Here is a 22,831-nt window from a genome sequence, read left to right on the forward strand (position 1 = left end):
TTCCGCTTCAAGTAATTGTTTGCAGGTTGGTTCGCCCCGAGAGAGGGGAAAACTTGCTATAGGGCTTCAATACTCGCAACATGCCGTCATCTTTTGTTCTTTGAACCCCCACTTTGATTGATCGGCGTGTTATGAAATTCGAAGTGCGGTCCCCAGGAGTCCAGCTGAAGTTTCAACAGCCAGTGCCCGAATCTTGGACGAGAAGTGGCTGGCCCATAGCACTGTTGACACCTGTTTATGAGACGGGAAACAGCAACACTCCCCCCCCCCCCCCTCAAAGACACATCTGGCAAAGCCCGCTTGTGCTGCAGAGGCGGCGCTCACACACTGGAATCCACTGGACTCGATCTTCTCGCAGTGAGTGGGGGCGGACACACTCGCTCTCCTCCCCGGGAGCCCGTCCGAGGGCTGCATGGGCTGTTCTATCAGCCTCGATTGCTGCGGCAAAGAGCTTTGTGGAAGCCCAGATGAACACACGAAGAGGGAAGCAGGGACCATGAGGCTCATCAAGGTACTTCAAACTAGCCCCTGACCCCGTGTGCGTCTCTTTGTCTGTGTTTGTGTGTGTGTGTGTGTGTGGTTGTGTGTGAGTGTGTGTGTGGTTGTGTGTGAGTGTGTATTTGTGTGTGTGGTTGTGTGTGAGTGTGTGTGTGTGGTTGTGTGTGTGTGTGTATTTGTGTGTGTGGTTGTGTGTGAGTGTGTGTGTGTGAGTGTGTATTTGTGTGTGTGGTTGTGTGTGAGTGTGCGTGTGGTTGTGTGTGAGTGTGTATTTGTGTGTGTGGTTGTGTGTGAGTGTGTGTGTGTGGTTGTGTGTGTGTGTGTATTTGTGTGTGTGGTTGTGTGTGAGTGTGTGTGTGTGAGTGTGTATTTGTGTGTGTGGTTGTGTGTGAGTGTGCGTGTGGTTGTGTGTGAGTGTGTATTTGTGTGTGTGGTTGTGTGTGAGTGTGTGTGTGTGGTTGTGTGTGTGTGTGTATTTGTGTGTGTGGTTGTGTGTGAGTGTGTATTTGTGTGTGTGGTTGTGTGTGAGTGTGTGTGTGGTTGTGTGTGAGTGTGTATTTGTGTGTGTGGTTGTGTGTGAGTATGTGTGTGGTTGTGTGTGAGTGTGTATTTGTGTGTGTGGTTGTGTGTGAGTGTGTGTGTGGTTGTGTGTGAGTGTGTATTTGTGTGTGTGGTTGTGTGTGAGTGTGTGTGTGGTTGTGTGTGAGTGTGTATTTGTGTGTGTGGTTGTGTGTGAGTGTGTGTGTGTGGTTGTGTGTGTGTATTTGTGTGTGAGTGTGTGTGTGGTTGTGTGTGAGTGTGTATTTGTGTGTGTGGTTGTGTGTGAGTATGTGTGTGGTTGTGTGTGAGTGTGTATTTGTGTGTGTGGTTGTGTGTGAGTGTGTGTGTGGTTGTGTGTGAGTGTGTATTTGTGTGTGTGGTTGTGTGTGAGTGTGTGTGTGTGGTTGTGTGTGTGTGTGTATTTGTGTGTGTGGTTGTGTGTGAGTGTGTGTGTGGTTGTGTGTGAGTGTGTATTTGTGTGTGTGGTTGTGTGTGAGTATGTGTGTGGTTGTGTGTGAGTGTGTATTTGTGTGTGTGGTTGTGTGTGAGTGTGTATTTGTGTGTGTTTGTGCATGAGTGTGTGTTTGTGTGTGTGTGTGAGCATGTGAGTGCAAGTGTGTGTGTGATTGGAAGTGTTTTTCAGCTGCTGTACAGCATTGGGAAGGAGAAGGCAGTTCTGACTTGGAATATGTTTGTCCCATCCTCCAACAGTGAACTTTTCCAGTCACATTTATTAGTTGGTTTACTTTTTTTTTACCAAGAATTTGTACTTGGTTTGTCCTGTGTTAACTCAAGTCCCTGAAATTGTATTTAAAAAAAATCCCTGAAAAGCACTTGTTAATATTTAATTTCCAGTGAAGAGAATGTGACAGGGGTGGGGGGAGATTAGAGTCAGTTTGGCAGTAGTTTCGGGGACACTTTCAAAGGGGGCATCTTGCTCGGGTGAACTCGATCACAAATGCCCTGCCGAATCGAGTCGGCTGTGTTCGCTGCTGTGTGCAGTTAGCGCCTGGCAAAAGTCTGTTGCAGTTTGGGGGAAGGGCAAGCGAGGGGTGGCACCCACTCGCAAAGGAAAATGAGCAGACTTGGACTTGGGGGTGGTTCTTGGCTGGGAAAGAACGACAGGAGGTTCTTAACTCTATAGCAGCAACACGAGGTGGGGGAAACCACCCCTGTGGTCTTGGTGTTATCGCAGACCGAGATCTGATTATATCAGATGGCACAGCTTCTTCCCCTCTGCCCTCAGATTTCTGAATGAGCCACAGACATCAGCTCACTTTGACTTTTCGTGCACTATTTATTGTTGTGAGGTGGTTCAGATTAATTGTCCTAGTACATTTATGACATCACATACAACCCTGAGATTCTTTTACTGGGGTCGTGGCAGAATTACCACTGATTGGTAGTGCAAAAAAATAAACTGTACACAGCGTAGAACACGTAAACAGATGAAGAACGGTCAGCAGATAACAAATGTGAACAAACTGACCGTGCAATACAGAGAGAGCGCAAAATAAAATCAATAAACTGCCCAAGTACGAGGTCTTGATGGAGTTTGTCATTGAGGAGCCCAATGGTGGAGGGGGAGCAGCTGTTCCTGAACCTGGTGGGGCGAGTCTTGAGGCACCGAGACATCCTTCCTGATGGCAGCAGTGAGAACAGACCGCATGCTGGATGGTTGAAGATCGCTGCTGCTCTGAGAGAAGTGAAAGACGAATGTCCTCAGCCGCTGGGATTGTAGTCAAAACTCAGCCAGTCTCGCAACGTCCCTAGGAGGTAAAGATATATCTCCGACGTTTCGGGCCTGGTCTCTTCACAGGGCAGCCAGGGGAGAGGGAAAGAAAGGGCACGGGGAGGAGCACAGACCAACAGACAAAAGGTGATAATTGGAAATAGACATGGCCAGACAGACTGCCCACAAACTGGAGGAACAACACCTCATATTCTGTCTGGGAATCCTCCAACTGGATGGTATTAACATCAACGTCCATTTTCCATTAACTCCTCCCCACCCCTCTTTATCCTACCCTCTAGCTCTTGTCTCTCTTTTTCCCTGTCTCCTTTTCTCCAGTCTACACTCACAGAGCTACCCCCCTCCCCCAGTCAATTCTCACCTTCCCTCTCTCCTGTCCTCCTACCATGTCCGATGACCACCTTTTGTCTGGTGGTCTGTGCTCCTCCCCCTGCCCATTCGTCTCTTCTCTCCCAGCCTTTTACTTCAGGCGCCTGCTGGCTTTTTGCTTCTTCCTTGAGGAAGGGCTCAGGCCCGAAACGCCAGTGAAAGATATTTACCTCCCGTGGACGCTGCGAGACCGGCTGAGGACCTCCGGAATTTCTGTGTTTTCACTCCAATTTTATGCAAATAAGCTTTTCCATTTGTGGTTACTGATCACCTCAAATCTTCTTGCATTGCGCTGATTCATTGAAAGTGCCCTGCCGACTAAAGCCTGTCATCAGAGAGTGGTTGGTTTAATTGAAGGCTCTGGGAGGTGGGCCCAATGAAGTTCTGACCCTGAAGGGTTTGAAGAAGATGACCATTGGAAAGGTGGTGTTGAAAGGCACCGGATATTTGAACTTCACCCTGGAAGACCCAACCCCTCAACCAATATCCCTGGCACCACTTTCTCACTGTGCAATCTTTTTAGAGAACAATGCCCCTTGCAGGATGTCCCAAATCTCTCATCCAGTGAAGTGTTTTTTTTTTAACTGTTGCCATGTGTAAAACAGGGCAGCTAATTTTAGCTCAGTAAAATCCCACACTAGGATCTTTGGATTCAGTGACATTGATTGGCATCGTGAAGAAAACACGTCAACGACTCCTCTTCCTTAGGGGTTGGGGGGGCTGTGGCCCACACCGGGTGACACCGTCAGAGGGGGTGACACCAGAATGACCGTCTATAAACTTTTTGTGCAGTGCTTCTACAGAAATCTATTTTTTATATAAAAATATTCCTGTCGTTCATTATAACAATAAAAACATTTTTCGTAAACCCAGATTACATGTATCAATATACCGACAAGGCTAAAACTCAACACTCATTTCCTTTTTGAACCTTTGAACGAGCTCTGGTCAGAACTGTCACTATGACCCGATGACAATGACGCTTTGAATCCCAGGGTTCCGTCTGCATCAGCAAGCACTGTTGTTTTTGTTGCTGTTGGTGTTTTTATAGATGCTGCTTTTGTCAGATTTTCTGGTGTTTTAGCTACAATATTGTGGTCATTAGTATTTGTGAAGTTTCTTGAGAATGAAACCGTAATTAAAGGAAAAGGAGAAAAATTTTAAAAAGGCTTCATGGGGGGTGGGGTTACCGCACTGGGTGACACCAATCCTAGTATGCCACTGTTTGCCATGACATTGGAAACCTGGCAAATTTCTACAGAGGTGTGGTGGAACATGTGCTGACCGGCTGCATCACGGTCTGGTATGAGGACACCAATTCCCCGGAGCATAAAGCCCTGCAAAAGGTAGTGGACAAGCCCAGGACATCACAGGCAAAACTCTCCCCACCATCGAGAACATCTACGGGAAACACTGCCGTCAGAGAGCAGAAGCAATCGTCAACCACCTAGCACACTCTGTTCTCGCTGCTGCCATCAGGAGCGAGGTATTAGTGCCACAAGGCTCACACCACCAGGTTCAGGAACAGCTGCTACCCCTTCACCATCAGACTCCTCAACAACAAACTCAATCAGGGACTCTTACTTGGGCAGTTTATTGATTTTCTTTCTCTCTTTATTGCACAGTCAGTTTGTTTACATTTCTTTATTTGTTAACGCGTGTATGTTGAGTGCAGTTTTTTTTGCACTCCCAATAAGTGGTAATTCTGCCTGGCCCACAGGAAAAAGAATCTCAGGGTTGTATGTGATGTCATCAAGAAATCTGATTGTGCGGTGAATGATGACCAGACTTCTGGGGAGAACCTTCACTCTGGCCCACGCCCCTTTTCTAAACAGCGGAGTGGAACTTTGTTTGCCGCCTCAGGAGAGGGCAGACAGGTTCTCGATTTGATATGAAACAATTTTAAAAGATGCTGGAAAGAGCAGGTAACGCAGCATCTATGGAGCGAGAAACTGAGTTGAACCCTCATTGGAACTTGATGTTACCTGGGGGCAGTGAAGCGCATTATCAGTCATCCTATATCTGAGCGTCCAGGTCACTGGAGTGGAACCTGAACTCTCAACCTTCCGACTGTTAGGCAGGGGAAAGGGTGCAAGCTGCTCAAAACATTCAGGGACTGCAAAACAATTTCTGCCACTAGGCACCTTCTAGGGTGAGATGTGGGCTACTCACTGCCTTTTATGCAGATCAGGTGCTGAGAATGTAAGTTTTAAAGCAGCAACCAAAACAATACAACAGGGAGCATTTAGATAATTTAGCAAGGCCGAACCTTTGGTTCTGTATCTTTATCTTTGCTGTATAAATACAGGATTGTGTTTTTACTAAAGAACAGCAGCAACTCCTTATTTGGCAAAAACAGTAAAAGTCCGTTATCCATTGGGTAAGGAAGACGACCCTGATTACCGAATCCCAAGAGAATTCTAAGAAACATGTATTTTTATGGAGCAGTTTGTTTGTATGTTGTGGAGGGATGGAAATTTATCTGTACAACTCTACAAATGTGTAAGTCACGAGGCCGACCCTCTTGGGGCGAGACTATTTGCTCGTGGCGATGCTTCTCACTGTAACGGAGTTCTCACATTTTGCAAAGTGATTACAAATGTGTTTTTGCAGCTGTGTTCGTGTTTGTTTTCAAGCAGCCTCAAGTCCACTTTAACACTGCTGCTTGATGAGAACATTCTGGCGGGGATCTGAGGGTGTCAAAAATGGTCGACGGCTCAGGCAGGTCTCTGGGGAGAGAGAGAGAGAGAGACAGACTCTCTCCCTCCCTCCCACCCACAGCACTGCCTGACTTGCTGAGTATCCACATCAGCACCGCTCAGTCAGCAACATTAAATCTGAGTGATCTGCACGTCCTTGTCCTCGTTGTGCCGTGTGTGGGATCTTGCTGTGCCTGCGTTTTGCTGCCGCATTCTCTGCATTACATCAGTGACTGCACTTCATTTGATGGTTGCAGATAACTATGGACAGTGAGGGGGGGTGGGGGGGGGTGGGCAGGATGCGTGTTGTATGGCAACGACAGCCAAGCTGAAATTCCATTATCCCTGATCGAGGCTCTGCGAGGTGTGTTGGTTGATAACAACAGCCTGGCTGATAAATTTCCAGCAGTCTTATTTCTCTCTGGAATCACGTGACTGACAAGAATCAGGGGAATGGAAACTATAAAAATACCTGAGAGGAGGGAGACACGTCTGTATGATTGGTCCACAATGTGGTACATCATTGCATTGCTTAAAGTTGATTGGATAGGGCTGGCACGGTTGGCATAGCGGTTAGTGCAACGCCGTTACAGCACCAGCGATCGGGACCGGGGTTCGAATCCCACGCAGTCTGTAAGGAGTTTGTCCGTTCTCCCTGTGTCTGTGTGGGTTTTCCCCAGGGGCCTCCGGTTTCTTCCCACCATTCAAAAAATGTACTGGTTAGGTTAATTGGGTGTAATTGGGTGGCATGAGCTCGTGGGCCGGAAGGGCCTGTTACCGGAGGTGATTATTTTGGGATTGGTCAATGTCAGATAGCATTGGAGAATTTAAACCCATGTCTTTGTATGTTCGGGGAGCTCCTTGATCCCCTACAGGCCTGTGTAATGAATAAAGGGAATTGGCTAAAGGAAAGTCTGTGTCCTTCCTTCCTCAAGGAGATAAGACTGCTGATTGGGACTTCACCCCAGAACCTGGATCGAGGATCGATACTGATCCTGCACATTTGAAAGGGACGTGAAAGGTGCTATAGAAATGCCACTTGGACCCCAGTCCCAATACCTGGTTCCACAAGCAGCCCAAGGACTGGGGTGAGGCCCTCAGGCTCAGAGAAGCCAAGTTGGTCTACCGCTGTGGTCCCCTTCTCTGAAGGGTCCTCTCCAAGGGCAGCGCAAATGCCTGCGATTGGGACTGGAGTTCGAATCCCGCAAGGAGTTTGTACGTTCTCTCCCCATGTCTGCGTGGGTTGCCTCTGGGAGCTCCAGTTACCTCCCACCATTAAAAAAAAAATCAATGAACTGGGGGTTGTAGGTCAATTGGGTGTAATTGGATGGCACGGACTCATAGGCTGGAAAGGCCTGTTACTGTGCTGTATGTCTAAATTTAAATTTAATTTAAAACTTAAGGCTTCTCAATAAAGAATGCATGATAAAAATCAAGGAATCTCAAAGGGCCCCAACCCAAAATGTTGACTGTCCACTGCTCTCCACACACGCTGCCTGACCCTCAGAGTTCCTCCATCTTTTCATTGTTTCCTCCAGTTTCCTGTGTCTGCAACTCTTGTTCCTCTATCTCAGTCATTCCCAAAGTGGCTGGTGCTGCCCCCCCCCCCACTGGGGGTGGTGGGAAGATCCAAGAGGGCAGTGAGGAAAGAGGGGGCGCCAAGTCGCGTTCGGTCACCGTGGGGACCTTGCGCTCCTTTGCGGCCCTGCTGTCGCTTCCTCTTGCTCCTGGTCGCCTTGTCCGCTCCACTGACCCCACCCCCCTCCCCACTGGGATCACCGACTTCTTCAGTCCTGGGTGGGGGGGGGGTGGTTCTCAGCCGCGGCAAGTCCCTCTCCCTAGCTGTCTCCTCCTCACTTGCTCTTCCCGCCACTGCAGCAGAAAGTGGCTGGAACTGGTGGAGCCAGCAAGCCCCTTCATACCCAGGAGGCAGACGGAAAGGAGGAAACCCTTCCAATCACCCCACCCTTGCATCTTGGCCACTTGTTTCTCCCCGGAACACCGGCAAGCCCACCCTCCCCGACTCACCAGACCCGCTTCATGCCAACCCGTCGACTGCAGAGCATCAGAATCCCCCAGCGTCACCACCCACATTTGCCCCAACTCACCCCAATCTCCGTCCAGTTCCAAAAACTCTTCAGCCACCTTAATGTTTTACCCATTCCTCAACTGAAATTGGGCATTATACTTGATGCTCATGAAATAACGTTAGATTAGTTGTTTTAAATTTGTAGTAGACCTAATACCATGAAAATGGTGTGTTCATTGTATGTGGTGGGGGGGGGGGGGCGGCCGGGGTGGGTGTTCAGGATGTGGGCTGGGAGGTAAGGGGACAGCAGCCTGAGAAATTTTGGGAACTACTGGTCTATCCTCTTTCTTTTTATAACCTCCACTCTGTGTTGGCAGATGCCAGCAGGAATTGACCGGTTTCTTCTTTTCTTTTCAAGCTTTTAACCATGTCACCGCACTTTGGTGATGTCAGGCCCGAAGCCAGGATAGACTTCCTGTATTCCAGCCTGTCTCCTGTGGGAGGGTGCCAAGTGTCCGACTCCAGGTAGATCCATTGCTGCCAAGACCGAGAAAGAGACATGTGGAGAGGGACCGGGCAGTGGGGCTGAGTGGGGAAATGGATCAGCTCATGGATAAGTGGTGGGACAGCCTCAATAGGCTGAATGGCCTGTTTCTGCTCCCTTGTCTTATGGCAGTGGTTTTCAACCTTTTGCTTTCCACTCACATCCCACTTTAAGCCATCCCTATGCCATCGGTGCTCTGTAATTAGTAAGGGATGGCTTAAGGTGGGATGTGAGTGGGAAGGGAAGGTTGAGAATCACTGCTCCAGATCCAATTGTTACTGAAATATTTTGTTTGAGAAAAATGGTCATTGCCCCATTTCCTTTGGAATTCTGAAACCACTCACATAATGAATCAATAAGGGACGATTAAAACAGTGGTTTTCAATCTTTTTCTTTCCACCCACATTCCATCTTCTTCTTTGGCTTGGCTTCGCAGATGAAGATTTATGGAGGGGTATGTCCATGTCTGCTGCAGGCTCGTTGGTGACTGACAAGTCCGATGCGGGACAGGCAGGCACGGTTGCAGCGGTTGCAAGGGAAAATTGGTGGATTGGGTGTTGGGTTTTTCCTCCTTTGTCTTTTGTCAGTGAGGTGGGCTCTGCGGTCTTCTTCAAACGAGGTTGCTGCCCGCCGAACTGTGAGGCGCAAAGATGGACGGTTGGAGGCGATATCAGCCCACTGGCAGTGGTCAATGTGGCAGGCACCAAGAGCTTTCTTTAGGCAGTCCTTGTACCTCTTCTTTGGTGCACCTCTGTCTCGGTGGCCAGTGGAGAGCTCGCCATAGAACATGATCTTGGGAAGGCGATGGTCCTCCATTCTGGAGACGTGACCCAGCCAGCGCAGTTGGGTGTTCAGCAGCGTGGATTCGATGCTTGCGGACTCTGCCAGCTCGAGTACTTTGATGTTGGTGATGAAGTCATTCCAATGAATGTTGAGGAATGTTAAGCAACCCCTTACTAATCACAGAGCATAGGGTCATAGGGTCATAGGGTTAATCCCTGTTATGTCTTCTCATAAAATATCAAAGATAGATAACTTCATAGTTGAATAAATATTCACATAAATATATGAATATAATATAAATCTTGATGGAAAAAAACCTTTTGTACATTGCTTAGACCAGCCATTCTTGATGATGTTTTGTAGGTCAAAGATCCGATGAGATCCCAACATTTAGGAAGATGTGTGAAGATGCAGGGAGTTTAAGGGTATAGCAGCCAATCTCAACTTTTTCTGGCTATGGCCTCCCCCCGCCCCCACTTAGGACAACGTTCATGGGCCCTTTCCCTGTGAAACAGCCAAGTTTTGATTTTTTGATCGCACTTCTCTCCTACTGACTACACAAAAAGCATGAAAAATATTTATGCTGCATGCACACGGTTGGCGTAGCTGTTAGTGCAGCACCGTTACAACGCCAGCGACCCAGGTTTGAATCCCACGCTGTCTGTAAGGAGCTTGCACGTTTTCTCTCCATGTCTGTTGGGGTTTTCTCTGGGGGGCTCCGGATTCCTCCCACCGTTCAAAAAAAATACCGGGGGCTTATAGATCAATTGCGTTGCGTGGACCCATGGGCTGAAAGGGCCTGTTATCGGTGCAGTACGTCTACATTTAAAGTTGCGCGTGGCGAAAAGGAAACAAGCCTTTTACTGAAATGCACTGTGGCCCCCAGAGTTGGGAGGTGGAAAGTAGGGCCCTCATTGAGGATGCAGCAATTTCCAGTCGAGCATGTGCCAAAGATAGCAAAGAGTTTGTGGATTTTGATATCATCGAGGTAATTTCGGCAGAAAGTTCACAAAAAGGTAAAATGAATAATCATTGCATGCATGCAGGTCCCCAAGAATCCCTGAGACGCAGGTCCCCAAGAATCCCTGAGACGCAGGTCCCCAAGAATCCCTGAGACAGTCCCAACACCTTCAACGGGAAAGGGGCCTAACATCAGAATTTACTGGAGTGGGGAGGGGATGTGTGCAGTGAACAGACGGGGCTTTCATTTTGAGCAAATTGTGTGCGTTTGTTGCTGTGATTATCCCAAGCTGATTTCACACGTCCACAAGGACATAGTTTTATTTGAAATGTTTGTCACGAAGCCTTGCTAATCATTAGTATTGATTCGTTATGTTGACCTGATTTAAGCGTTGCCCCAACTGCGCCTGATGGGAATTCTGCAGACCGCAGGAGATAATTTTCCCAACTTCCTGCACTTTCCAGGGAGCCTGACCCACTTGTCAGGCTGCATGCTGCCTGTGGGCCAGGCTAGTTTTACACAAAGAGCCCTGCAGAAAATCCACTCCACACTTGAGAGAAGAGTTCATGCTGATAGAGACCTGAACACGTGTGACCCACTCTCTGTCAAAAGGCCGATACACTCTTCTTTCTAATGAGGCGCATATGGGACCACACGTGTTCAATAAAACCAATATTTAACAGAGCTCTTGAACTTTGGTAAAAGTGTTTCTGTAAAGTAATACCTCCTGGGCAACAGAACTTGATGGTTTTAATTGTCAGAAGAATTATTGTATGTTCCTCTGCCAAAGTAAAATGGAGCTAAAATTTCTCATGGAAATTTGAAAAAAATGTTTATACAGCGAAGATTAAACTGACGATAATTTCAACTGGAAAACCTCATGAGCTTATTTTTGCTGTCTCAAAGCAACAGACAAGATGGAAGTTCCTCCTGATCATTTCCACCTTGCGCCATGGGACTGGGACCTGGATTGTTTTGGAACATTGAATAAGATTTGTTGAGTTATCCCTCCAAGGGAGAGATCTGCCTTCACATTCCAAGTTATGTTTCCCATCGACATATTTGAATGTTCAAAGGCGTGGACAGGGTAGATGTTTCCCATGGTGGGAGAGTCTAGGACGAGAGGGCACAACTTCAGAACTGAAGGGCATCCACTTAGAACAGAGATGCAGAGGAATTTCTTCAGCCAGAGGGTGGTGAATCTGTGGGATTTGTTGCCACAAGTGGTGGTGGAGGCCAAGCCATTGGGTGCATTTAAGGCAGAGATTAGCCAGGGCATCCAAGGTTATTTTTAAATTTAAATTTAGACCTACAGCACAGTAACAGGCCCTTTCGACCCACGAGTCCATGCCACCCAATTGACCTACAACCCCCGGTACGTTTTGAAGGGTGGGAGGAAACCGGAGCACCTGGAGGAAAACCCACACAGACACGGGGAGAATGTACAAAGTCCTTACAGACAGCATGGGATTTGAAGCCTGGTCCCAATCGCTAGTGCTGTAACAGCATTGAGCTGACCGCCACACCAACCGTGCCGTCTGTGAAGAAATGTGTCATCACAAACAGGATTTGGGAGGCCAGGCAGAGGGGCTGAGTGGAAAAATGGATCAGCTCGTGATGGAATGGTGGAGCAGACTTGATGGGCTGAATGGCCTATTTCTGCTTCTTTGTCTTATGGTTTTAGGCTGGAAGTGGTGCTCCAGAGGTCATCAGAGACAGTGGCCATCCTCTTGGGCCCTTAATGCTAAACTCAGCACAGCCACTTTAAGTTGTGATGTAGCAGTGTGGGTGGTACCTCTGATGCAGTAGGTGTGTGAAATGGGAGATGGTCCTCTATAACTCCCACCACTCCCCTACCCACCTGGCTCTTCTGTCCCTCGAGGAAATAGGCCATCTTCTCCAGCCAAGACTATATTCTCCAAAGGCCTCCTGCCAGTTATGGGACTTGGAGGCTGGTGTTCTCTTGATGCATATTATATGTCAGTCTGGAGGTGACGTGAAGCATCTGGCAACGAGGCTCACTGTTCTGGAACAGGAAGGGAATCATACCCAGTTTGGGTCAACAGTTCAAGCCAACTGGAGTTTGATGCCCAGCCTAATGAGCTCATCCTCTCTTGTGTGAACTCCGCAAGGCAACATCTAACGTGCCAGCATTTAGCATGGAGGTACAGCCTTTTGCAGCTGTGCTGATGTTGACCTATTGGTGTCCGTCCAGTGGTCCAAGGACTTGCTGTGTGCTGTGTCCTCTGTTCAATCAGCAATCGGAACGGCCATGGACAGTGAAAACAATCTCAGAATAGAGGCATGAAATCTTAGCAAACCCAGTGTTGGCTGGGGGAGGAGTCCACACCAACAAAAGGTATTAATTGGAGAAGATAAGGGGAGAGGTGAGAATTGATTTTGTCTGTGTCAAAGGAGACAGGGGGAAAAGGGAGAGAGGCAGAACTGGGGGAAGGTGACGGGGAAGAAGTGGGGGGGTTAACGAAAGTCGCTATTAATGCCATCCGGTTGGAGGGAGCCCAGATGGAAGATGAAGTGTTGCTCCTCTAATTCGTGGGTGGTCTTAGTCTGGCAGTGCCTGAGACCATGGACAGATGTGTCAGCAAGGGAATGGGGCGGGGAATTGAAATGGGCAGTCACTGGGGAGATCCCCGCTACTTGCAGCGGGCAGAGCCGAGGCGCTCAACGAAGCGATCTTCCCGTCAAGTGGCCCCGATCCAGGTCAGAAGCAGCAGCGGTTACTGGAAGCACCAGATCAATCGCTGTTTCAACACCAGTAAAGACACTCAGCTGTCTGGACCTGTTGAAAATGGAGAACAAATATATACTGAAGGTGTTTAACAAAAACCTTCCACTGGCATCGTGCTTTTAACATGAAACATGCTTCCTCGGAGAAAACCACAAATGTAATCTGGGAAAAAAGTGAGGAAAGTGAATGAAAAAAATCATTCAAATTGGGAGCAAATTTACAGCCACTTAATAAGAAGTGATAGTCTCCCCAACTCCACATCCTTAACTACCCCTAGGAAGGTTTCATCCACTTTGCTTGTCAAGAATGTAATGACTTCTGCCTTCAAAATATTCAAAGACTTTGCTTCCACCAACCCTTTGAGGAAGAGAAAAATTCCCATTTTGTTGTCCCCCTGATTATCAAACAACGGGGAATGTTCTCTCCACAGCTGAAGTTCAAGAATTCCCAAGAGGTTGGAATTAGAACAATGCAGGGATCTGTGAGCCCTGTGGAGCTGGAGAAGAGCTTCGAGCACGAGAATGAAAGTGTTCCTTCACCAGCAGCCAGTGTTGATGAGCGAGCAGTGTCCACATGAGACAAAGATACGTTGCCAACATTTCGGGCCTGAGCCCTTCTTCAAGGCCAGAGATGTCTCCTCTACGTCAGAGAGACTGGGCACAGACTGGGAGATCGCTTCATTGAGCACCTCGGCTCTGCCCGCCACAATAGCCTGTCTCTGTTTGACCTGCTAAGTTTCTCCAGCATTGTGTTTTTACTGACTCTATTTTGAGATTTCCTGTTTTTTGCTTATTCCTTGAAGAAGGGCTCAGGCCTGAAACGACGGTGATATAGCTTTGTCTCCTATGGACGCTGAAAAGATGGGCTGAGTTCCTCCAGCATTTCAGTGTGTTTTTAACTACAATCACAACATCTGCACTCCAGGCATGTATTTACATTAAAATCCTTGGTATCCGGCACCTATGGGGGATTGGTAGATGCTGGATAAGCGAGTTTCCCGGTTGCTTGAGACTGCATGTTGCGTGCAGGGAGAACTAACGGCAAGGTGTGCCAATGTTAAACTTCTGTATATTTTTTAACCCATTTATTTTCTGCAATTTATTTTGCTGGTTGTTCTTGAATTTGGGTAACAGGGATTTTACAGTATTCCTAAGTGCCCCTCAAATTATGATACTGAACCATTTTGTTGATCTGCCGAAGTCCAGCTTGTCCTGTGCTGATGTCGTTACCATCTGTGGGTGTGTGCAGCATTGTCTCCCGCATTTCACAGTGGTGACAGAACTTCAAATATAACTTCATTCCCGCTGAAGTGCTTTGGGATATTTTGAAAGGGCACTTTATGAGTTCAGCTATTTTCTTTAAGATTGAGAGCTAGTCTAATCGAATCTCTGTGGGGCTTGATAGAGGCTTGTCTGCAGGCGCTGAGATTGTAGTAACGCTGGAGGAACTCACCTGGTCTTGCAACGTCCATGGGAGGTAACGTTCTATTACTGCTGTCTCAGGCCGCAGTCCTCCTTCAAGGTACCCTCTATATCTGCTTTCACAGAGCCACTCCCTCCCCTGATCAATTCCCAACTTTTCTCTCCAGCTCTCGGACCCACATCCAATTATCACCATTTGTCTGTTGGTCTGTTTGCTCCTCCCCTTCTCTCCAGCCTTTTAATTTAGGTCCCTGCCTGCTTTTCACTCACATCTTGAAGAAGGGCTCAGGCCCAAAATGTCGGTGATATACCTCCTCATAGTCTGACTGCGCCCGAGATTGGCTGAGCTAGGAAGCTAAGCAGGCTCTGACTTTGGAGGGGAGACCGCCTGGGGACACCAGGGGCTGTAGGTCTCTATGAGGAACGCTGGACAATGTGGCGACTCTCTGTCTGCCTTACGGTGGACAAACGTTAAAGAATTTCATGTATGTTACATTCTAAAAGTCGTATTATGTGACCATAATGGACCTCCTGTGGATGCTATGAGACCGGCTGAGTTCCTCCAGCGTTGACTGTGTTTTTACTACAATCTCAGCATCTGCAGACATTCGTGTTTCTCTCTTTAAAGAGGGTGGAAGGTGAAAGCGTAACCAACAGCCGTGTTAAAATTGTCACGCCTCAAGGTCACAAAGGCAGGAGCAACCTCAGACGTAACTGAATCCTGTAATTACCTCTCGGTCTTTGTTAACCCTGACAATACTGTCAATTAGTTGATTTGTTTGGACTGATTGAAATGGGCTGTCATAACAGGGGCCTAAATCAGTCTTTAAACTCCCCTCCCCTCCCCCCACTAGCCTCGAAGATTAAAGTGGCTTGCCTGTCAAACAGGGCAGAGGTTACCTCTCCCTGGGCTATAAAATCGTGCTGAACAGCCGGCTTAGATTTTTGAGATGAATAATCTATTTTATGTGAAGACAGAAGATCGAGGAGCAGAAGTCGGCCCATCGAGTCTGCTCCGCCATTCTAATCAAGAGCTGATCCATCCTCCCACTCAGCCCCACTCCCCGTAACGCTCAATCAGCTGACTAATCAAATACCTGGCAATCTCTGCCTTAAATACCCCCCACGACCTCGCTTCCACAGCAACAAGTTCCGCAGACTCACGACCCTCTGGCTAAAGAAATGTTTCCATATCTCTATTTTAAATTGATGCTCTTTTATCCTGAAGTTGTGCGCTCTTGACTGAGACTCCCCGGCCGTGGGAAATGTCCTTGCCACATCTACTCTGTCCAGGCTTTTCAATATTTGAAAAGGCCTCAGGCAGCTCAGTTGGCGTAGCGGTTAGTGCAGCGCCATTCCAGCGCCAGCGATTGGGACCAGGGTTTGAATCCCGCGTTGTCTGTAAGGAGTTTGTACATTCTCCCTGTGTCTGCGTGGGTTTCCTCCAGGGGGCTCCGGTTTTATCCCACTGTTAGAAACGTAACAGGGGTATATTAATGGGTATAATTAGGCAGCACGATCTTGTAGGCCAAAGGGCCTGTTACCGTGCCTACATTTATAATAAAAATGTAACATCTATGAGATCCCCCTCATTCTTTTGTACTTAAACGACAATCGATGTTCATAGCTAACACTTTCATTCCTGGAGACTGCTTGTGGTTTCCAGAGCATTTGAGAGTGTCTGGGCCTGCTGGTGAATTGGAATGAGAGATTAACCTTCAGTGTTATTGAAACAGCAGGATGCTTTGATTTGTCTCTCTGTTCCATTCAGAGAATAGTGTCTGATGTGAATTGAATGTTGCTGGTACGTTCGCGCTGGGGAGCAGACTAAAGGGTGAGGACCCAGTCTGATCTCAGCAACCTGCTCACTCTGCTGCTGACAGCACCACCACAGTTGATCTTCCAAACTGAGCTTGTTGCAGGTAATCTGGGCTGATGCCGAGCAAATTGGAGGAACAACTCCTAATATTTCTGTCTGGGATGTAGGTGTATCTTATTTTGAGTACAGTTTTTTTTTATTGGCATGACTGATTAGAAATTCTGCCATGCTCGCAGGAATAGGAATCTCTGGGTTGTATGTGATGTCATGAATACTCTCTGACAATAAAGCTGAACATTGAACTTTGGGCAGTCTCCAACCAGACGCCATTAACATCAGTGTCTCCAATTTCCATTAAACCCTTCCCTGAGTGTGTATCTCTCTCTGTCCCCCCTCTCTCTCTGCCCCCCCCTCTCTCTCTGTCTTTCTGCCTCTATCTCTCTCTCTCTCTCTCTTTCTCTCTCTCTCTCTCTCTCTCTCTCTTTCAATACGTTTTGAAGGGTGGGAAGAAATTCAAGTCCCCAGGGAAAACTCACACAGACACAGGGTGAACGTACAAACTCCGTACAGACAGTGCAGGATTTGAACCCTGGTCCGATCGCTGGTGCTGTAAAGGTTTTGCGCAAGCCGCTACACCAACTATTCTGCCCTGTGTCTCACTTTGCAATGGTGGGATTTGAACATCTCTTTCTTGATCAACTGGGCTCAGGCTAGACTTGTAACTGCACCATCATACAAAATTAATTGAGGGATGTGTTAACTGAAGCTCTGAAATATGTCAAAACTACTCTCCTTTATCCTCTGTCAAGCATCTAAGAACAAAGTCTTCACTACTACAACTGTAGACTCGTTCTCATAGCTCGTCCCCACATCCTGCACTCACAACCTTCCTAACCCCATGCCCCTTCCAATAACTTTTCATGTAGATTTGCCCTTTTTGTCGACTTCTATCTTTTCACTGGGCACAAACTCAAGGGAAAGAGTACCACAAATCTATATGATAATTCCATGATAACTGCCAATCTTCCATCAGCTATATAACCATATAACAATTACAGCGCAGCACAGAAACAGGCTGTGATAGTACAGATCTATCACCAATGTACATAGTGTATATAGTTACTGTGCTTACAGCGATTGGCTGAGAGCTAAGCCACGCCTACTGTCTGGGCCCTAAAGGGTTGTGTCCCTAGCCAGGTCAGATCATTCCGGACTGGTCGGCCACCTGTGAAGAGCTCCTGTCTTTTGCTAATAAAAGCCTTGGTTTGGATCAACAAGTCTTTGGTTCTTTCGACGAGCTCTACACAGGCCAGTTCGACCCTTCTAGTCCATGCCAAAAACCTTCTCCTACCTAAAAGAAGCGCCAGTGTACAATTTACTTTGCCACATCGATGAGAAGATAATCACCAATGAGGAATTTGGGAGAAATAAGAATGTAAGAAACAGGATCAGGAGTCGACCATTTGGCCTGTCGAGCCTGCTCCGCCATTCAATGTCACCATGGCTGATCTGATGATGGGCTCATCTCCACTGATCTGCCTTTTCCCCATACCCCTTAATTCCCCGACTATGTAAAAATCTATCCAACCTTGTCTTAAATATATTTACTGAGGTTGCCTCCACTGCTTCAATGGGCAGCGAATTCCACAGATTCACCCCCCTCTTGGAAAAGCAGTTCCTCCTTATCTCCATCCTAAATCTACTCCCCTGGATCTTGAGGCCATGTCCCCTAGTTCTGGTCTCCCCCACCAATGGGAACAACTTACCTACCTCTATCTGATCTATGCCCACTTTCATAATTTTATACCTTTCTATAAAATCCCCTCTCATTCTTCTAAATTAGTGGTTCTCAACCTTTTTCTTTCCACTCACATCCCAGTTTAAGTAATCCCAATGCCATCGGTGCCCAGTGATTAGTAAGGAATGGCTTGAGGTGGTCCATGAGTGGGAAGGGAAGGTTGAGAATCACTGCTCTAGACCCAATTGTTACTGAAATATTTTGCTTGAGAAGAATTGCATTGGCCCATTTCCTTTGGAGTTCTGAAACCGTGCTATGTCCCCTAGTTCTGGTCTCCCCCACCAATGGGAACAATTTACTTACCTCTATCTGATCTATGCCTTTCATAATTTTATATGTTTCTATAAGATCCCTTCTCATCCTTCTAAATTCCAGCAAGTCCAATCCCAGTCGACTCAATCTCTCCTCATAGGCCAACCCCCTCATCTCTGGGATCAACCTGGTGAACCTCCTCTGCACCGTCTCCAAAGCCAGTCCATCCTTCCTCAAGTCAGGAGCAAAAGCGGCCTCCTTGTACTGCTGCAGCATCTCCTCCCTGTTTGTGAACTGAGTCCCTTAAATCTGTAACCTAGAGAGTTTAAGGGAATATATCCTGCAAGGGCATGGACAACGTTGATGTTTTTCAAAAGGAAGATGGGAAAACACAGGAATAGAAGGGGATGGGATTAGTTGAAAGTGGATGGAAGGAGACTCATGTGGGTTGACTTGGATTAAAAGGCAATAAATACTTTTTATGATGGATTCCAGTGAAGGAGCCACTTTGACCTCAACTACCAGGATTGCAAATGGAGCAGAATTCCATCCAAGGGCAAAGTGACCGCCCTGTGGGTCATCAAGTTTTGCGTAGGATGCAGGGAGCTAGACCTGTAGTTCTGTTGTGCAATGCAGTATCTGCTTCTACGTGAGTCCTTCTGCATGGATACCCTTTATTTAAAGCTCTTTGTCCGTCAGAAGTGACACCACTCCATTAAAGTTGCTGGCTGGGGCTCCGGCTCGATACTTGAGAACCCAAGAGGATTAACTTGCAACTCAAGCATTTAATCTATCCACTAATTAACGTCGATTTGAAGCAGTTCCAAGAATGTGGGAGTGCATTACAAGCAGGCAACAGAGCAGCTAAACAGCTCCCCTCTGTTCTCTGTCGTGACCATATACAGTGCTTTCAGCAAACTCTCTCCAGGCACGTGAGGAGCTCATCATCAATGCTTAAAGGTTGCTCCCTCCTGCATGGATGTTTGCACGGTCTGAGGTGGGCAAATCACCGGCTGAGAAGATGGTGCTGAGGGGCAGTACTTGGCGCAACACCTTATCGAGGTGGCGCACCTCCGGCTCGACATTGGCTGAAATGCAAGGCTCTAAAAAATTGCCAGCCAGCTGCCGAGCCCCCCTGAGCAATGAATACTGACTTGGCTACACACCACAAACGATATTCCAATGTAGTATAACCCCCGGTATCCGGCACCAATGGGGATTGGTAGATGCCGGATAAGTGAATTTTCCAGTTGCTTGAGACTGTGTGTTGTGTAATTAGCAAACTGACTGCTGGGGTGTATTTTTTTTATTACCTATTTATTTTCCGTGATTTAAAAAATTTTTTGGCTGTTGCTTGAGACTGTCGTTTGCTTGAATTCCAGATAACGGGGATTCTACTGTGTTAACCACAATCATCAGCACTTGCTCGCTGAATCTGGTAGGACCTTAAGGATTTCTCTGTGGTTGAGTCTGAATGTAGGTGTCAGTGATTAGTCCCACACGTTATGTCACCTTGTCCACTGGTATCAAGGGAACTTGGTGGAATTGACTTGAATTTTGAGCAATTTTTTAAACTCGATCCACCATAAAATATTCTGGGAAAAATCTTGTACTTTTTTTAAACATGTGACCAAAGTGAGTTTTTAAAGGCATTTTAAATGACTGAGTCATTTTATGTTAGAAAGGGGCACCATTCACATAACGGTTAGCGTGGCACCATAAGAGCACCAGCAATCTGGGTTCGAACTGACGCTGTCTGTAAGGAGTTTGTACGTTTTCCCTGAGTCTACATGGGTTTTCCCCGGGGGCTCTGGATTTCTCCCACCATTCAAAACTTGCGGGCGTGGCAGTTTAATTTGGGAGAAATTGGGCGGCACAGATTTAAATGGCCAGAACTGGCTTCCAACTGCTATAAATAAAATTTTAAATTAAAAAAAAAGTTTAATCTGAAATATTGTTCTCATTCATGCAAATGACTATTTCTGAATATAAAGGGCATTTCACATCATTTAATTTTTTTTAATATAATGTGTATTTAAATTATTTTTAATTTAGACATACAGCACGGTAACAGGCCCTTCCGGCCCACGAGCCCATGCTGCCCAATTACACCCCATTAACCTATAACCTCCGGTACATGTTGAATGGTGGGAGGAAACTGGAGCCCCCAGGGAAAACTCACGCAGACACGGGGAGAGAACGTACAAACTCCTTACAGACAGCGCGGCATTTAAACCTCAGTCCCGGCCACTGGCGCTGTAAAGGTGTCACATTAACTGCTACGCCAACCCATTTCAGCTTCCATTTTAACCCATGTATGTATGTTCCAATCTTTATTCAGTGGATTATTGAAAAAAAATTAATTAAATGCTCTGGAGACCAAAGTGTGCCGGATGCTGGAATCTGGAGTAAAAAACAGACCCAAACTACAGGAGGAGAAGCAGGCAAGGGGAAGATCATGAGTTCAGGGAGGGAAGTGTGGATACTCTCGAGCAGGTGAGTGTTAAGGATTTCACATTCATATTTCAGATTTTAGATTTATTGTCAGAGTATTGTCAGGGTGGCATGGTTGGCATAGTGGTTAGCGCAACGCCTTTACAGCACCAGTGATCGGGACTGGACCAGGGTTTGAATCCTGGAAGCCTTGTGGCCCTGAGACCTCTTTTCTGATGGCAGCAGCAAGAACAGAGCGTGTGCTGGGTGGTGTGGATCCTTAATGATTGCTGCTGCTCTCCGACGGCAGTGTTCCCCGTAGATGTTCTCGATGGTGGGGAGGGTTTTGCCTGTGATGTCCTGGGTTGTGTCCACTACCTTTTGCAGGGCTTTACGCTCAGGGGTACTGGTGTCCCTGTACAAGACCGCGATGGAGCCAGTCAGCACATGTTTCACCGCACCTCTATAGAAATTTGCCAGGATCATACCGAACCTCTGCAAACTCCTGAGAAAGTAGAGGAAGAAGGAGGAGGTTTTAGATGTTGTAAGGGTTGATGAGATAAGGTTGATGCCATAAGGACTGGATGAGACGTAGGCCAGGCTGCATTGGGAAGCAAAGGAAGTTGTGACTCTGACGAACAATCTTCCATCTTTGTCAGTCACAGGCGAGGTGCCAAAAGTCTGGAGCACAGCTAATGATGTTGTCCTGTTGAAGAATGTGACTACATTTTGTGGGGCAAAATATAAGTAAGACAGAACATTGCAGGAAATTTGCCTCAGCGAATCCCCTCTTAAATATTAAAATGGCAGGTAGCAGATAATGAAATGGATCAGAGGTCAATCCACAGGACCATAAGGGTGACAGAGAGGATCACTGGAGTCTCCCTCCAACACCACCCCCCCCCCCCCCACCCTCACCACATCGACGAGATCTTCTGGGATTGTTGTCTGAAGAGGGCGCGCAAAATCATCGAGGGCCCCTTCCACCCCACACACAGCATCTTTCACCTGCTCCCTTCGGGGATGAGATTCAGGAGGATCAGAGCCAGCACCACCAGGCTGAGGAACAACCTCTTCCCACGAACAGTGAGAATGCTGAACGAGCAAAGGAACTGCTCACACTAACCACCTGAGGCTTTCGTTAAAACCCACCCCCCACCCCCTTCTTTCCTGTCATCTGTTCCTTCCCTGTCTCCTTTTGCACAGACATGATAAATTCAACCTCATCCCTATCCCATCCAATTAAAATCTGTTGTTGGTCTGGATTCCTTCCCCCATTGTTTGAATTTTCACACTTCCTGAGATTTCCTGCTTCTGCCTTTTCTGATCTTTCCTTGAAGAAGGGCTCTGGCCCGAAATGTCAGCGACATAAATTTGTCTCCTATGGACTATTAATTCATTTTGTTTGTAAATATCAGTTGAGAATAGCTCACGATTTACATTTTTTATAAAATTGTACCACATTCTTAAAATCCAGATGGAAATTACAAAATAGGCTGGGGGCGGGGTGAGGGGGGGGGGGGGGAGTGGTGGGGAGAGGGGTTATTACTTTGCTGGCCATAACCCATTTACCCTTCAATCTCAATCTGGCCATCCATCCCATAGAACGATGATGGTTCCTTTCAGTCAGTTTGTGGGGTTTATACCTCACTCCTCAGAAAGGAACAGCGTGTGGGTGAATGGATTTAGGTGAGTAGGGGGTTGCACTGGTCCAGACCCACCCTCTCGACATCCCCTCCCGGATCCAGCGGCATGGTGAGATCCAAGACAGCCGGGGAAGTTCTGTTCCAGTGAATGGCCAGACCGAGCTTTGATGTGAGGGATTCCCTTTCCGCGCTTCACACCCCTTGTTGGCTAGACGGCTGTTGACCCTACGAGAGGGGTCGTCCGCCCTTGACAGGTCTTGTTTTTCACCCTGCAAGGTGTCTAACCCACCTTCCGCAACAGGCAAGCCTGGTGGGGGGGCAGTTTTGTCGCCAACCACCCGACCATGCAGCAGGTTACATGGTTTCAGTAGCCCTCCGACGAGTGGCATGACCTATTTACTTTTACTCCTACAAGGACATGAAAGAGTTGGGCAGAGAGTGGCAGATGGATCCTTGATGATTGCTGCTGCTCTCCGATGCCAGAGTTCCCTGTGGATGTTCTCGATGGTGGGGAGGGTTTTGCCTGTGATGACCTGG

General features: G+C 47.4%; 1 protein-coding gene across 8 annotated transcripts in view; it reads left to right on the top strand.

Moving 5' to 3' along the window:
* The first annotated feature begins 275 nt into the window (after window positions 1-275).
* The window catches only part of LOC138747322 (tensin-2-like), a 263,792-nt gene continuing 241,236 nt past the window's right edge, over window positions 276-22,831 (top strand). For 6 of the 8 annotated variants that reach the window (XM_069906427.1, XM_069906430.1, XM_069906428.1 and 3 more), the window contains exon 1: window positions 276-511. In XM_069906427.1, coding sequence (XP_069762528.1) covers window positions 413-511 — 99 coding nt within the window. In that variant the 5' untranslated portion in view covers window positions 276-412. The remainder of the gene's footprint in view (window positions 512-22,831) is intronic. The other 2 variants (XM_069906438.1, XM_069906432.1) reach the window with 2 other exon arrangements.

The sequence above is a fragment of the Narcine bancroftii genome, chromosome 12, assembly GCF_036971445.1.
Source record: "Narcine bancroftii isolate sNarBan1 chromosome 12, sNarBan1.hap1, whole genome shotgun sequence".
Taxonomy (NCBI): Eukaryota; Metazoa; Chordata; class Chondrichthyes; order Torpediniformes; family Narcinidae; genus Narcine; species Narcine bancroftii.